Here is a 16,162-nt window from a genome sequence, read left to right as displayed (position 1 = left end):
GGAATATTGGCACTGTAAGCTCCATGAGAGCAGGAACCAGGAGTATTTTGTAGTTCCAGGAAGAAAGAAGAGTGAAGGAACAGAAGAACTAGCTCTAGATATGTTAACACGAGGCACTGACAGCAGTAACCACCAGCCACAGTGTCTACTCTGGTCTAGTTGCTGTTTCTGGAGTGTCTCCAAAATGAGGAAGGCATTATAACCTCTACTGTACAGGTGACAAAGTGAGTCTCTGAAAGTCTAAATAGCTGGTTTAAGATCTCACAGTGTTGATCCAGAACATGTGCAGGGGGGAGAGGAGGCGCTTGGATGAGCCTCAGGGGACACAGCTGAACTTGACCCCCCCCCCAGCTCTGGCTTGGAACCCAGGTTTCTGCCTCCTTATCCTCTCTGTGTCTCAGTCTCTTCTCTGTAAAAGGGAATAATAATGATAACAACAGAAGGAAGAGCAAATATTTTAAAACCTTGCTGTGTGCCAGGCACTGTGCTCACTCGGTATTTTTTTTTAAATGTTTCAATATATTTTTTTATTGGTTGTTCAAAACATTACATAGCTCTTGACATATCATATTTCATACATTAGATTCAAGTGGGTTATGAACTCCCATTTTTACCCCAAATACAGATTGCAGAATCACATCGGTTACACATCCACGTTTTTACATATTGCCATACTAGTGACTGTTGTATTCTGCTACCTTTCCTATCCTCTACTATCCCCCCTCCCCTCCTCGCCCATCTTCTCTCTCTACGCATCACTCGGTATTTTTGGTGGAGCATCTGTTTTAATCTGAGGTTTGCCACCAGGAGTAAATTAGAAAGTTGGCAGTGGGCGCAGCCCAGGTCTGGCACAGGGAGGTTTTGATTCCGACCTGCTCAGGAAGGGCAGAAAAGAGCATGCCTGCCATCTAGTGGCCGATCTGGGGAGATGCTGTCCGTGAACAAGGACAAGATTGGACTACTTTCCAGCAAACACCTGGATGGTGTTCAGGTGTTCATACACTCAGCTTAGAGCCTCTTTTCTGTAGCTCTGATCTGCTTCAGCTCTTTATCAGCCATGTCAACAATAAAAACTAACACTGAGTTCTGTTCTCAATAACTCTTGGTAGCCCTCTAGTACAGATATGAAAACAGAGGCAAGAGATGTCCTAAATTTAATTATGCAGGTGGGAGAAGGGAGAAGAGACGAGGGAGGTTAGTTAGTAACAAGCTAATAGCTTTTACAGACAAAAAATAGCATTTTATATTTTTGAATGTGTGTTAAAACCTTAAATTTATTGTGAACCCCTGGGTACCACGGCATCCTGCTTGCACCCCCAACCAATCCAGAGGAAACGGCTACCTCTCCTTGTGGATGTCCTCCTAGCCCAAAGCCTTCCCTGCTTCCTATACTCCCACCTCACTTATCTATGGCCAATATAGGTTCAATGTAAACAGCTTGTGCCTTCCCCAGACTTTCACTGTGAAGTTGTCTGGTTCGTGAAGGTTGAGCAGACGTTTTTCCAACTTCTGCCTCATCGCCCTGTTGCTGGCAGTAGAGGACAGGGACCAGTCCTTTCTGGCCTGGTCCTTATCTCAGGACTGGTCCTTTCTGGCCATCATCTACAATGGCCCAATAAAAGGGCTTATTGAGGCCTTTTATTTCAGAGATCTCTGGGTTTCGGGAATTTGGGGGTAAGCATGGCTAACTCAACCACACGCTGTGAGTGAGCAGTGGAGTCAGGGTGCAAATGCTAGCCCAGACAATGCTGTCATCTATGGTCTTGACCACCCAGCTATCCTGCCACTTTTGGCTCTGGAGCCCGACTGCCTGACTGGCTCCTTGTAGTTTCTGGAGATTTCCATGTCCCTCCATCCCAGCCCACTTCTGAGATCAGCTCCCTAGGGATGGTCAAGACAGAAGCCAAGGCTGTGCTGGTAATGGCAGTGGACGCGTGTGTAGCATTGGCTCTGGGCCAGGTGCTGTCCAACACCTCAGTCTTCATGGTGCTGAGCAGCAGGAAGTACTGTTACCCCATCTTGCAGACGAGGAAACTGGGGAACAGCAAGGGCAAGACCACGAATAGACCTCCTTGCTCCCAATAGCTGAGACTCCAAAGTCTCCGTGACTCAGCACCATGCTCTGCTCGCCTGGCACGGGACCTGGCCTCCCACCTCCTCACCTGACCTCCTCCCAACCTCTTCTTTCTCCTGGAGTCCAGCATGGGGCCTGTTTCCCGGCCAACTTCAGAAGAACTTGGGAAAGAACAGCCTACTGTGGACAGGCAGGGCTCAGGATCTCCCACGGGACCTTTCTGGCTTCTCCAGAACACTGTCACCAAAGGCACCCACCTGGGCAAGGAGGCCTATCCCTCTCCTCTGCATGAAGCACCATTGATAACCCTGACTCCTCGATTCCACAGCATCCTGTTACCACTCCTCCATCATCTCCTTTGCCTAAGAATCACCCACAGTTCCAGCAGCTGCCACCTGAGACAAGGCAAGTTAGGCCTTCTTGCTGTTCTTCCTTCTGACCTGGGGACCCCGAGACTCACAAAGAAGATTCCACAAACGTGAAGTGAGCACCTACTATGTACCTGGCACTGGGCATGGTAGCCACCAGAGTGACTGTAACATTGACTCCAACCTTGTGGTGCTCACACTCCAGCGAGGGCACCATGAAATAAGTAAGGAATAAATGCAAATATTCACCAATGCCAGGAAGTTCTTGAAAAAGATGAACAGTGCGTGGATGATTACCACAATCATGTCAGTGAACACACCCATCACTTCATGTGGCTACCATTTGTGTGTGTTTGTCTGTTTGTGTGTGTGTGTGTGTGTTTGTGAGTGCATGTGTGTGTGTTGAGAATACTTCAGATAATGCTTGGCAATTTTAGGTCTACAATACAAAACGTATTGACAATGACACTATGCTATACATCATACCCCCAGGACTTACTCACCTTATAACCAAAACTTTATACCCACTGACCAAAATGTCCCCATTTCTCCCTCCTCCCAGCCCCCAGAAACTGCTATTTTACTATCTACTTTTATGAATTTGACTTTTTTAGGTTCCATATATAAGTGACATCATGCACTATCTATCTGTCCTTGTGGTAGGATTATTTCACTTAGTGTAATGCCCTCAAGATTCACTAATGTTGTTGCAAGATCTTCTTTTTTATCACCACTGAGTCGTATTCAATTTTGTACTCACTTTCCTTATTCATTCATCCCTCAGTGTAGACGTTGAGCTTGTTTTCATACCCTGGCTTCTGGGAATAAGGCTGCAGTGAGAGTGTGAATGCAGATGTCTCTCCAAGACACTGATTTTTTCCCCCCAAAAGTAGAACAGCTGGATCACATGCACCTCCATTTTTAAGAGGAACCACCATGCTCTTTTCTAATATGGCTGTATTAATTTACATTCCCACCAACAGTGTGCAAGGGATCCCTTTCCTCCCCCCACTTAGCCAACACTGCTTATCTCTTCTCTTCCTTACCTCAGTCAGGGGGTGCTATTCCAAAGAATATTCTGGGCCTCCAGACCCCAGGGTGAAGACCCTGGTGACATGACCATACCTCGCCAAAGCTCAATGGGACCTGAGACAGTCAGAGTGCCTCCCTAGTCCTGAGTGGGACCTTATTTGTCTCGGGGAGAGTTGGAGTAAGAGCCCAACAGCACAGAGAGCCCCGACTTAAATCTTTTCTTTACACTTTCTATCTGTGGGACAAGGACAAGTTATCAACTTCTTTGTGCCTCGTTTCCTTGTCTGTAAAATGATGACAGTACTATAACACAATACTTTATAAAACAATATATAGTTTAGTAAGTGAATATATAGGATTTTTTGAGAATAGTATCAGGACATAGTGAATACCATTTTTATTCAGCTAGAAGATACAGGAGGCATGTGTGTGTGTGTTTACTTAATAACAAATACTTTCTGAAAAATGCATTCTTAGGCAATTGTGCTGTGCATGACAATCACAGGTGTGCTTACACAAGCTAAGATGGCTACAAGGTCACTTAATGATATAATCTATAGGGCATCATTGTGTGGTCCATTGTTGACTGAAATATCATTATGCTGCTCATGATTGTAAATATGTACATGTACATACAATTTTTTTTGCTCTGCCCCAAGTTTATCACACCACAGAGGAAAGAGTAGAATATTTTCCAGCAAAGGTAGAAGGTAAATCAGTTGTGTCGTTGTGAAACTGAGCCTTGGCTTCTTTATCCATAACATGGATTGAAACTATCTTTCCATATTATTGGCTGAATGGAAGACTATAGCAAATGTGACACATCTTAGCACAAGTGACTCACCCACAGTCGATTCTCAGTGGTGACCATGAGCATGAAGTGACAAGGAGTTTAGTTATGACCATTGAGGAGGAGGAAGAGGAGGGGAGTTAGAAGAAAGACTAGTGTAAAAAAAAAAAGCCAATTCTTGGCCCCACTTTAATATTGGTCTTTCTAACCCTGGGCCTCATCCCCCCCCCCACACCCATAACAGGGTTCTAGAGTCACTTGCTACAATCCCTTGGGATTTCTTATTCTGAGACCTCTGGGATCCTATGGAGAGCTGATCAGAGGACACATGCAAAGAAGCTCCTGCTGCAACCAATGTGTCACTATCCTTTATTTCCTGGAAACATGGTCACTGCATTTGTTCAGCCCTCAAACCCATCCCACCTGCCATTTCCCCTTTTTCTCTCACCAAAGGGACAATGCCATAGCCTGTTAAGGGGCAGGACTCAAGAGCTGGGAGCTTGGTTGTCTCCCAACAGACCACCAGAGGGCAGCAGAGCCAGCTATTTCCAGCTCCTTGTTAACTTTTTCTTCCTCCAAAGGGAAAGGACTAGTTGGGCCACCTGGCTTAGTTCAGACACTTATGGAAAGCAACAAGGCATTGGAGAACATGAGAGAGTTACAAAGACTCAAGTATTCAAGTCAAAAAGACAAAAGATCAAAGCAGCCTACCAACCACAGGTCTTTGAGCCCAGGACCTGGTCAGAGGCAGTGAGGGACCCCCCCACAGCAGCACTGCAAGGTCACAGGATATCCACTAGAGTCCAGAGGTCTTTGGTGGTTTCTGGGCCCCATTATCACCCCCCAAAAAGCCCCAAATACAGCCAGGCTGGAGAAATGGCAAACCCTGGGGGCTAAGGACATAGATCCTGTTCCAAGACCCAAAGCTACTTTGTAACACTGGGATTTGGGGCAAATTCCTTAATTTCTCTCTTCCTGGTTTTTCATTTGCAAAATGACTATAGTAGGATGTCCCTCAGCAGTGACTCACTTCCTGGCTGTGCAAAGCATGAAGGACAAGCCCAGTCCAAGGACCCCAGAAGCTAAAGGCAGGAAGCCCACAGAGGAACCCCAGACAGGCTCAACCCCAAGTCCAGTTGTACTAACACTTGATATCATGCAAGGGACATAAGCAGGTCTGAGCTCAAGTTTCCTCTCTTCCATCCACAAACCACACAAGTCTGAGCCGATTCCCTAATTCCTGGGATCCTGGCTTTTCATCTGTGAAATGCGCCAGGAAACCGATCCCTCACTGCCTACTTGTTCAGGGTGGGAAGCAACCGACTCATAGCAGGTTGATCTGCGTCATCAGTCATTGTACTTGAACCTCACAAGAAACTCTAGAGATGCTTGTCTGGTTAAATACAGTCAGGGCAGGCCACTGGTAACAGAGCCAGAGCCTATACTCGGGTTCCCAAATTCTATACTGGCCAAAAAGTTATATTTCTCCTCTAAAGTTACTTTTTTTTTTTTTTTGAGAGAGAGAGAGAGAACTTACTGTATAACAGATCAGAGCTAAGTGGTTGGCTTGGTTCCATTGTCTCCTCTATCTCTAGGAGGTAGACATTATTATTTCCATCCACGCAGAGGCCAACTGAGGCACAAAGACACGAAGTGACTTGTTCAAGGTCACTGAGCTGGCTGGGCCAATATTAGAATTTTCCACCTGTGTAGGTCAGCCCCAGGCCCCACTGGCTCCTGTCCCCCCACCTGGAGCGAGAACAGAGGTATTGAGCTAAAGCAGGATCCCAAAGGGGCTGGAAGAAGTCCTGGGACACCCTGGGCCCTCTCTCCTGAGCCTTTTACGCCTACATTCTCCTCCTTTTACGCTTTCTCTTTTTCACTGAAGGCTGCAGATTCCCCCCCACGTACCCTGGTCTCACAGAACTAGGAGTAGAGACTGACCCCTGCGACCCAGGCCTCTGTTTTGAAAAGTTCAATCAGATTAGCTCATTAATGACCTTGCCAAATACCCTGGCGGTAGGCCGGCCTCCACGGGCCCCTCCACAGGCCACCGGGCCCCGGTTAATGAATGACTTGGCCGGCTGGTGCAACAGAGGCCCTCTGTGAAGTCAGAGTCACCCGGGGAGTGGGGGGCAGATCATTAATAAATATTGATTTGGCTCCAAAGGAAGCAGCCCGCTGGAGAGCTGGCCCTGGACACCCACGTCGTGGTCCCATTAAGTCAGGGTCAACTGCTCAGCCAGGACACCGAGGGGTGGCTGGCTCAGGAGTGCTCCTGAGCCAAAGGCCCCCACTGGCCTGGCTGGAGCCTGCTTCCTGGCCAGCAGGTCAGAGCAGGCCCATTAAATTTACAGCAGTTCAAGGTGCAGGCTGAGTCCAGTGGAACCCCTCCCGCCACCAGATGTTCCCTAGCCCCAGGGCTTAGCCAAGGAGGCACCCCGGCTTGCCTCCAGCCTGTCTCAGGGAGAGCCATAAATCCTCCAGTTCTGAGGCCCAAAATAGAAGGGTGTTTCCACCCCCACCACCCAGGCTCCCGGATGTCGCCTCCGAGGCAATGGTCTCCGGCCACTCAGACAAGCAATCGCTGTGCTGATCCCGGTGGTCCCCGCAAGGGGAGAAGGGGTAGCAGCTTGCACCTTGCAGAAGAAGATGTTGGAGGGTTTCATCTTTCACTTCTCAAAGAACTTCTTCTTTCTTTTCAGAGGATCAATACCCTTCAGGAAGGTCTGAAGGATACAAAAGTTGAACGCTGGGGCCAGCTATTACCCTCTACCTCTTAGAGCCGTGGTCAGGAATGGTAGGTTCAGGGCCAAGCATCTGTTCTTTCTGTTCACATGTTAAAATGAAAACCAAAAGGCCAGATGAATTAAAGGACCTGGTCCATGAAGGAAAGAATGTAAATGTGTTGAATAAATAGAGTGAAGGAATAGTATATGAGTGAAATTATGAATAAAGAAAATAATGTCCTGCAGGGCTGTTTATTCCAGCCACCTCCCTATGCAGTACTACCTTCCCAATAGATGTCATATATCTCATAAAGACATCTAATGGCAGGTTGGCCACTCTGTCCCCAAATACCTAGTCTCACGTAGCACTGAAACCTGGTGACGGTGACTTAGTTGTGATCGACTTGCATTGGGTCAATGCAAGTTGAAACATGGAAAGCCTCTTCCACAGATGGTCTATCTCACTCCAGGTGGTCTAGCCTGGCCCTGCTCCCTCTCCTCCTATCAAATGAAGAAAGACTAGGCTCAGTGCACCTCCTAAGGAGACCCCCCCAGGCATGTCACACTTCTCCACTGCTGCAGGACATCCTGCAAGAAGCAGCGACCCACAGATGACAGGACACATAGATGCAGGCGCCAGCTCCGTCTCTTCTCTCTCCTGCCTCCTATCCTGGGTACGTCCCTGGGTGACATGCGTCAACGAACTGAATTCGGGATGAATGTGAAAAAAAGAGGAAAAGGTGGCCAAGTTGATTCTGGTTTCTGAGGACTATTAAGAGAAGAAAGAAAATCCCAATAAATAGGATTTTTTAAAGTAAGGGCCATAAAATTTATAAAATGCTAAAGAAAGGGGTTGGTGCTGTTCCATGCTACAAACACTGCCAAGGAGGATAACGAAAACTAAGTAGGCTCTTTGTTTTGGAAATAGTTGTGGTCAGAATGATAGGAAAGAAAGGAAGAAGATTAAAAAGGGAGGAAGCAGGAGAGGATGAAAGGAGGAAGAAAACCTAGGGGGGAGGAGGAACACCTACGTGGGGGGCTGGTCTCTTGCCTCTTAGGCCTGTGCTGTCTCCAGTAGGTCCCACGGCCAGGTGAGGAACACCCAGCCCAGGAAGAAACACCTGGAAATGGGTGACCCTCTGCAGGTCCCCAGTAATCCCACACATGAAGTTGCCTCCCCAGTTTCTAGGTAAGACTGGCCCCAGTGGGGGGAGGTAGCCACCGTCTCCCTATGTGTTACTGGCCTGGTAGGTGTCCACATCCAGGGAGCTGGGGTTGACAAATGGACGGTTATTGGTGGTTACTGGTCACAGAGATCTCTCCCTCCTGATGGAGACCCTGGGCCTGTTTACCTCAGCCTGTTCTACTAGATCTGCCCTGACAGCCAGCATATCTCACAAGATCCCCTCCTTGACCTACAGCAAGTGGTGAAGAGGGTCTTCATTCCATCTCACAGATGGAGAAAAGGCTGATATGATCACCGGCAATAGGAAGTGTCTGTGTGCAAAGCAGAGATTCAAACCCTGAAATCCTGGCTCTCGATTTTATTATTATTATTATTATTATTTATTTTATATACCGGGGATGGATCCCAGTGGCACTTAACCACTAACCCACCTTCCCAGTCCTTTTTAATTTTTTATCTTGAGACAGGGTCTCTCTAGATTACTTAGGGCCTTGCTGAGTTGCTGAGGCTGGCCTCCTGCCCCAATCTCCAGAGTTACTGGGATTACAGGTGTGCACCACTGCACCCGGCTCTGACTCTCCATTCTTTTGTTTTTTTTGTAAGTGGAAAAAAAAACATTCAAAGTTTATTTTGCAATAGACAAACAGCATCAACAGGTCCTACAGGGGTTTCTCCACTGGTCACACATTCACTAGGCACTCTGAGCTCAGCAGTGAGAGCCACTGGGGTGTTCTCCGTAACAATATCCGCATCACAGTGTAAACAGGCGCTATGGCTGTGTTCACTTACAACTCCAGAAGGAAAGGCACAACTTGGCAAAAACATATATTTTTTTTCTTTTTCATTTTTTTTTTTTTTTGGATCCTAAAGCCAGGTGCAATAACTAAGACAAAACTTTGGGTAACAGTCTTGATCCACGTTTCAACAAGGGCCATCCAAACAGAGGGAAAGAATCCTTGGCTTTCTTTCTCCTTCCTCATTCAACCACTAGAGCAGTGTCTCGGCATCGGTCTGACTCTCCATTCTAAATGTACTGCTCTTTCTGAGTCATTGTGATGCTCTCTCCAACCAGCATGAATGCAGAGTGGCATTCAGTTATAACTATTTCATATCCTCTTACTTCCTTTTTCAACTGAGGGATCACACCTGTCCCACAGGGAAAAGGTGTTCTCAGTCTGACTTCTAAGTTTCACAGTTGTTCCCAGTATGTGAGAGATGGTGGATTTTCTTTATCCCAGATCATGAATTTTAGGATTCTGGACCTGCTTAACCAAAAGATTCATTGTCTATCCTGATAAAAGACTCAAGGATAAGTTTCCTGCCAACATGGATCCTACATGCCAAATACGTTATGCAAATTATGTTGTATAATCCACATAAATGCGTTGGCACCCAGGTATTCAGATGAGAAGAGCCAGGTTTAGAGAAGACTGGCGACCTGGCCAAACAACAGCAGCCCGGGAACTGAACTAGAACAATGAAGACTGCAAAATCCACACTGCCTTTCAACTTGACCTCTCTGTCTCATTTTCTATTATTGACAACAAGGGTATATCATCTGCTTGCTGTACCTTCCTAAGTTGGTTATTGCAAAGTTTAAATGAGACAATCTTATGGGGAAAGAATTTTAAAGATGATTTGGCATACAAATAAGGAATTTTTCCTAGAATCTGGTTATAATTTTGTAATCTCCCTTAGCTTGATCCCCTGTGACCTGGCCAATTGGATGGCTTCAGAAATAGCATTTGCTCAGGTTTTCTCTTGCCAGTAATAGTGCTGCCTAGATTTCAAGGAGCAAGCAAATACCAAGGACGTCAAGGACCTCACTGAGTGCCCCCTTCCCCGAATGGGTTTATTCTCTGAGCTGGGGGTCTGCTTGCTCTCAATAGGAGCAGGCCTGTGAAATAGAAGTCACTCTCCAGTGGTCAGGATGTAGGGCTACACCAACGCATCCAGCAAGCAACCATTTAAAACAGAAAAACTGTAGTCGATTCTGTGTGTTTTAAAAAACATGCAAATCCATGGACTTCTGCAGACATAGGGCTACAAGCACCTATGTCTAACCATGGCCATGACAGGCATCCATGGGGCAAAGCAAAATGCATGGGAGAAATTTTAGAACTGAGAAGAAGGCAGTGAGAAGATGGAAAGAGAACACACCAGCCAGTGGAAGGGCACAGGTGGCCGGGATGGAAAATCCCAACCGGAATCCGAGTTGGCCTCCAGCCCTAAACAGCCTTCCTCTAGAGATTCCTAACTCTTTGGGAACCACAACTCCTTGGAAAAATCTTCTCTCCTAAAAAGTGTGCATGCACATGCATATGTGCCATTGTGCCCCCAATCCCAGGGGGGCTTTTCAGAGCACTTTAAGGGATCCTGTCCTTCCCCTATCCTTAATTGATCTGAAACATCAACCTTACTCAGCACAGCTGTTCAAGGCAGAAATGGTGGAAAAGAGAGAAAACTCAAGGGGACGGGGGGGGGGCTATTAGAGGGAGGGGGAAAGCACTGGGAAGTTGCTTTTGTCTTCTTGCAGTAATCACAAGAGCTCCCAGCTTATATGGATGGATGGATGGATAGATAATAGACAAGAAACAGACATAGAAAAAATATGTAGACATTCATATATACATACACAAACAGATACATACGTAGGTAAGTAGGCAGGTAGATACATACATGCATATTACCTAGGCAGGCAGACAGATAGATGATAGATAGACAGACAGACAGCCTTTCAGCTCCACACAGAATATGCAGTTGTATTTGCAGCCTGGACTTGCTTAACCTCCACACCAACACACTCATAATTACCATAACTTGAATAAAATCTAACAAGTATCCATCTGCTCTTGGAAAAATAACACCCAGGAGATAAATTTCTCACAAAGTGATCTCCTCGACCTCCGTCCCTCCAAGACGCGCTGTCCGTCTGCTTCCCCTAGCTGCAGTCTGTCTCCACGTAGGCATTTTCCAACCCCCCAGTAAATGCAATGTCATGCAGAAGACTCAAAGGGAAGGTAAAAGGATTAGGAGATTGATCGATGGCCGATATTAATGCTCTTTCATGTTGGGTTGGAGAAGGATTTGAGGTCCTCAGGAGAGAGGGTAGAGGAGAATAGACCTCAACTATTCAAAAGACTCTCTGGATTAAAATCCTATTAAACTTACATCAACTTCTCCAGGAGGCATTTGAGAAGGTTGGGGTTTCTTTAACATGTCACCATAATTAACCTTCCCTTAAGCTGTTTTGGGTGGGGAACTTTAGCAATTAAGAAACTGAAAAACTTTCATTTTCTGTCACCCACATGGCTTTTTGAATGGTTTGAAAACTAGAGTGGAAAGTGGTTTAGCTTAATTGATTTGAGGGGTTCAGATCTCCCACTTGAACCTGCTGTCAGACCCGCCCGAGATCTGAGCCCCTCATTAAAAAGGGCATTTTGTCCAGAGAAAGAATCAAAGGTTCCGGGCTACTCCAAGGCTTTTTCTTCCTCTGATCATTGCCCACTGAGGCCTCGCAGAAGGAACAACTCTGTAAAGAGACCGTTGTTTCCGCTACAAAAATCTGGGCCCAAACTCCACAACTGCTACCATAGAGACCCAAAGGGCCCTCTATCCCTTGGCAGGTGCCACCTCTGCATCTGCTGCATCCCTAGAAGCTGTTAAAATAAGATGAGGTCAGGTGGGGTCGTCATCAGGGCATGTCTGACCGGCCATTCCAAGAAGTAAGGGTCCTGAAACACTTGTTGTTTTAAAGACTTAGAAGTTTTCTTTTCTCCAGGTAAAATGTCCTCCCAGCTTCAAACATCAGCACCCTGCCATTTGGAGCAATGAGGTGAGGAACCCTGCTAAGGGACCATACCCCGACTACCTTCTGCCTCTGATAGACTCAGTGGTGACAACGTGATACCTTTTCACCTTCACGTTGCTGGTCCTCAGAGACACACAGCTGTCTCTCTCACAGCATCCTTCTCTCCACTGCATTGACCCAGGTGTCTTGTCCCTGCCAGACGGTGAGATCCTGTGGGACAGGCAGCGGGCCCCACTCTGTCCACAGCTCTGATCAGTGTCAGGCACAGCATGGGGCTTTAGGGCACCCCTGCCTGTGACCACACAGAATTCACACTGTGCCTTGAGGCCAGTCATGGCCTCCATCTTTACAATGAAACATTAAGGAGGGAGTCTTCAGGGCCACGTGACCTCCGCCGAGGTCATGTTGCAGTTTTCAGGGTCTCTGAGACTGGCTTTTTGTGGCTCCTGCATTCACGTCCCCAATGATAATAATTTATAAGGATGATAATGATAAGAAAAGAGACTATCGATTAAGTCTTTAAGTTTGTTCCGGTGCTTCCTAGGTGTGATTTCTTTCGTCCTGCAGGGCAGAGACTCTTGTTTTTCCCACTGGATACAGTAGAAGGCTGCAGAGGTCAGTCATCTGCTCAAAGTCACACCAAGTGCGGTGCGCCCTGGCTCCGGAACCTGGCTCCTAACTGTCCCGTGATATCCCTGCTGAGAACCTCCTTTGCGGCCCTCCAGCTGGTCCACATACATCTTCCGGGCCCCTCAAGGGGCCGCCTGCCTGCTTGTCAATTGCTTTGATTTCCGACCCCAGAGCCCCAGCTGGCCCAGCCTCCACCTGCTGCGACCAGAGGCAGAGCTTGCCCCAGGATCCTGGAGGCCCTTTGTCCTGAGTGCCTGCAGCTCCTGTTGGGAGCAGGTGGCCGGAAAAGCAGGAGAGGACAGTCACTAGGGAGGCAGCTTGAGAGGCTAAAAGGGGGGGTGGGACAGAAAGGGCTGAACAGAGGACAAATTCCAAGGGCCCAGCCCCTGGATACCTGAGCCCCTGCATGGCTGTCCATGGTGGGCAAGGGCAGAGCCCAGGAGCGGGCCTCATTGTCTTAGTGTTACCTTCAGGAGGAGAGGGCAGAAGGGGTCTCCTAGGAGGGCCTTGGAGCTACCATTTAGGAAATAACTCAGTGGCCTGTTTGACAAAAGCCACTTTTTGTGGCTCATTTTTAAAGTATCTGCCTATTAAAATCCTATTCTAAAATCATTGTTAATTGACACATAAGAACTATACATATTCTTGGCATGTTCAAGGTCCTGGGTTCAATCCGCATCATAAAGAAAAAAAGTCTACCTATTTATGAGAAAACACATATAAATTGTATAATGCTCAAATTAGGGTAAATATATCCATCTCTGTAAACATGGATCACCTTGATGTAGTAGGAGTATTAGAAAAATTTTTTTACTAGCTTTTGTTTTTGAAAAAGACAGTACATTGCAGTGCAATAGAACACCAGAACTTATTTCTCTTACCTAACTGTAACTTAGTATCTATTAACCAATTCAGCTACAGTGCTTGAAATTCTCTTGACCTAAAGGTTTTTATTGTTCTGAAAGAAACTTTTGATTTTACGGTGGAAAAACAAATTTGATCAATAAACAAGTTCACCACAGCCACCACAGTCTTAAATATTTACCCAAATGAGTTGAAAACTTATGTCCACACCAAAGCCTGCTCATGAATATTTATCATAGCTTTATTCATAATCACCAAAGATTGAAAGCAACCAAGATGTCCTTAAACTAGGCGACTGGATAAACGAACTCGTGAAGTTCATGTGGAATATTATTCAGAGACAACATGAGCTCTCCAGTCAGGAGAAAACATGAAGGAACCTCACGTGTGTGTTGCTAAGTCAAAGAAGCCAGTCTACGGGACTACATACCATAGAATTCCAACTCTACGACGTTCTAGAAAAGGTGAACTTCAGAGACACTAAAAGTATCAGAGGTTGCTGAAGGGAGGGTAAGGTAGGAGGGAGGACTAGGTGGAGTGCATTTTTACGGCAATGAAACTACTCTGTTTAGTTTGATGAGGATACATGACGTGCATTTGTTAAAACCAATAGAACTATACAATGCAAAGCACAATTCTAAATGTAATCCGTGGATGTTAGTTCACAAAAATTTATCAATATGGACTCGTCAAATTATAAAACATGTATTGCACTAATGCAAATTCTTAATAAGGAGAACTAGGGATAAGGAGAATGAAGACATTGGAATTCTCTGTGCTTTCTGCACAATTTTTCTGTAAACCTAATGCTGTTCTAAAATTAAAGTCTATTAAAAATATGCTTTGGACCCTAAAACACAGCTTCCTGTTTCACTATATTCTTTTTAGGCTAATCATAATCATAACAACTTCATTCCATCATTTAACCAGCCCTCTACTATGTCAGATACTGTTCCAAGCATGGTTTACATATTATCTCATTTAATGCTTGTATAAGCGTAATGAAAAATTGAAATCAGAGTAGCTCAAGGGACTTGTCAGAGTCTCAAAGTCATAATGGGGAGGAAGTAGGACTTGAACCCAAGTCCATCTAATCTCAAGCCCATACTTACAATACCTATGCCCTATCACGCTTCACTTCTCCAGGTGACAGAAATGGGCAGCACTTTGGTAAGCAGAGAACAGGACGGCATAAGTCTTAGTAAATCCTGTATTTAATCATTCACTCACAAATATTTGCTGTGTACCGAGCATATTGAGCTGAACTCTGAGGATATACGTACAGGTAAGAGGGACCCCCTTCCCATGAGGAGCTGGCAGTTCAGGAGCAGAGGCAGATAAAAAGACAGACAATGACAATGACACCTTTAGGACCAAGGAACCAGGCAGGCCCAGCTCCAGGACTGGCATATTATGCACAGGTCTTGAGACAGTCCTCTGGTGGCAATGGAGACCACTAGGCATCTTATTCTGGATTTGCATTCACATAGGAAGCACCTGGCACCCCAACCATCCCACCTCTGGAGGTAGAAGATTGAGAGATGATGGATTCAGGGTCTAAAAATTGCAGCGAGAGAAAGAGAACTACTAATCTAAGAAACAGCTATTTTGAAGGGGAGGAAACTAATTTGCTATATGTCCCTGACATGCTAAGCTAGTCCTGGTCCCTTACCTACATCCTCTCTTCTAATCCCCCACAACGGTTTCCAGGGGAGACATTATTTGTGTGTCATTTTATAAAAACAGACCCCTGTGTCCCAGGATTTCTCTGATTCTTTTTTTTTTGGGGGGGGGAGGGTACTGGGGATTGAACTCAGGGACGTTTGACCACTGAGCCACATCCCCAACCCTATTTTGTATTTTATTTAGGGACAGGGACTCAATGAGTTGCTTAGCACCTCGCCTTACTGAGACTGGCTTTGAACTCGCCCGCGATCCTCCTGTCTCAGCCTCCAGAGCCTCTGGGATTACAGGTGTGTGCCACCCGTGCCCGGCCCTTCTAATTCTTACCAGTGTCTTTCTTCTTATCTCGGGAGAGCTGGTGGACAGTGGCGCCAATGTCATGCCTCAGGATCTTGATGATGCTGGTCAGGGCAGGCATGCTGCGTTTATCCAGGTGGGTGAAAAATTCATACTCATCCTTGTTTAGTCGAGAAGGTCTGGACTCGATGTGGGTCAGGTTTATGTCATTCTCCTGGAAGAAAGAATCGAGTGTGAGGGGACAGTCACTGTGACCGACAGAGGCCAAAGATGGAAAGCCACACCCAGACACAGCACAGCAACATGTAGAGGTGAGGGGTAAGATTTTGTTTTTAATAACAGTAGAAGAAAGTCCTTAAATGATCAACAGATGTTTACTTTTTCTTCTGCAAAACCAAGTCCCAAATGGCAAGTGGTGGGAGGAATTATTCAAATGTCACGGTATTTGATCACTTGGAAACCTACTACTGGCTTAGATTTGCTACCACAGGATTTTGGTTTGGTTCAAATATCAAGGACAGTGGTGGCCAAAATTATTTACATAGGAAAAAAACCCCTTTTCCAAGTTAAATCTCACACGATCTCAATTAAGAGATAGTGCAGAAGCAACGTTGGTTTGCTGAAACAGAATTCTCAGCACTCAGACTTCTTGGCTTTACATCTAAGTTTAAAGTATATTGGTTATGAGATTTTAGGCA

The 16,162-nt window shown here is 46.1% G+C and overlaps 1 protein-coding gene across 1 annotated transcript in view; it reads right to left on the bottom strand.

The window, feature by feature from the left end:
- Window positions 1–16,162, bottom strand: part of Pah (phenylalanine hydroxylase) — a 69,109-nt gene that overhangs the window by 29,510 nt on the left and 23,437 nt on the right. Inside the window, exon 3 of the mRNA XM_015482843.2 lies at window positions 15,495–15,678. Within this exon, the coding sequence (XP_015338329.1) occupies window positions 15,495–15,678 (184 nt within the window). The remainder of the gene's footprint in view (window positions 1–15,494; window positions 15,679–16,162) is intronic.

The sequence above is a fragment of the Marmota marmota genome, unplaced genomic scaffold, assembly GCF_001458135.2.
Source record: "Marmota marmota marmota unplaced genomic scaffold, marMar, whole genome shotgun sequence".
NCBI lineage: Eukaryota > Metazoa > Chordata > Mammalia > Rodentia > Sciuridae > Marmota > Marmota marmota.
This window is presented reverse-complemented; position numbering and strand designations above follow the sequence as displayed.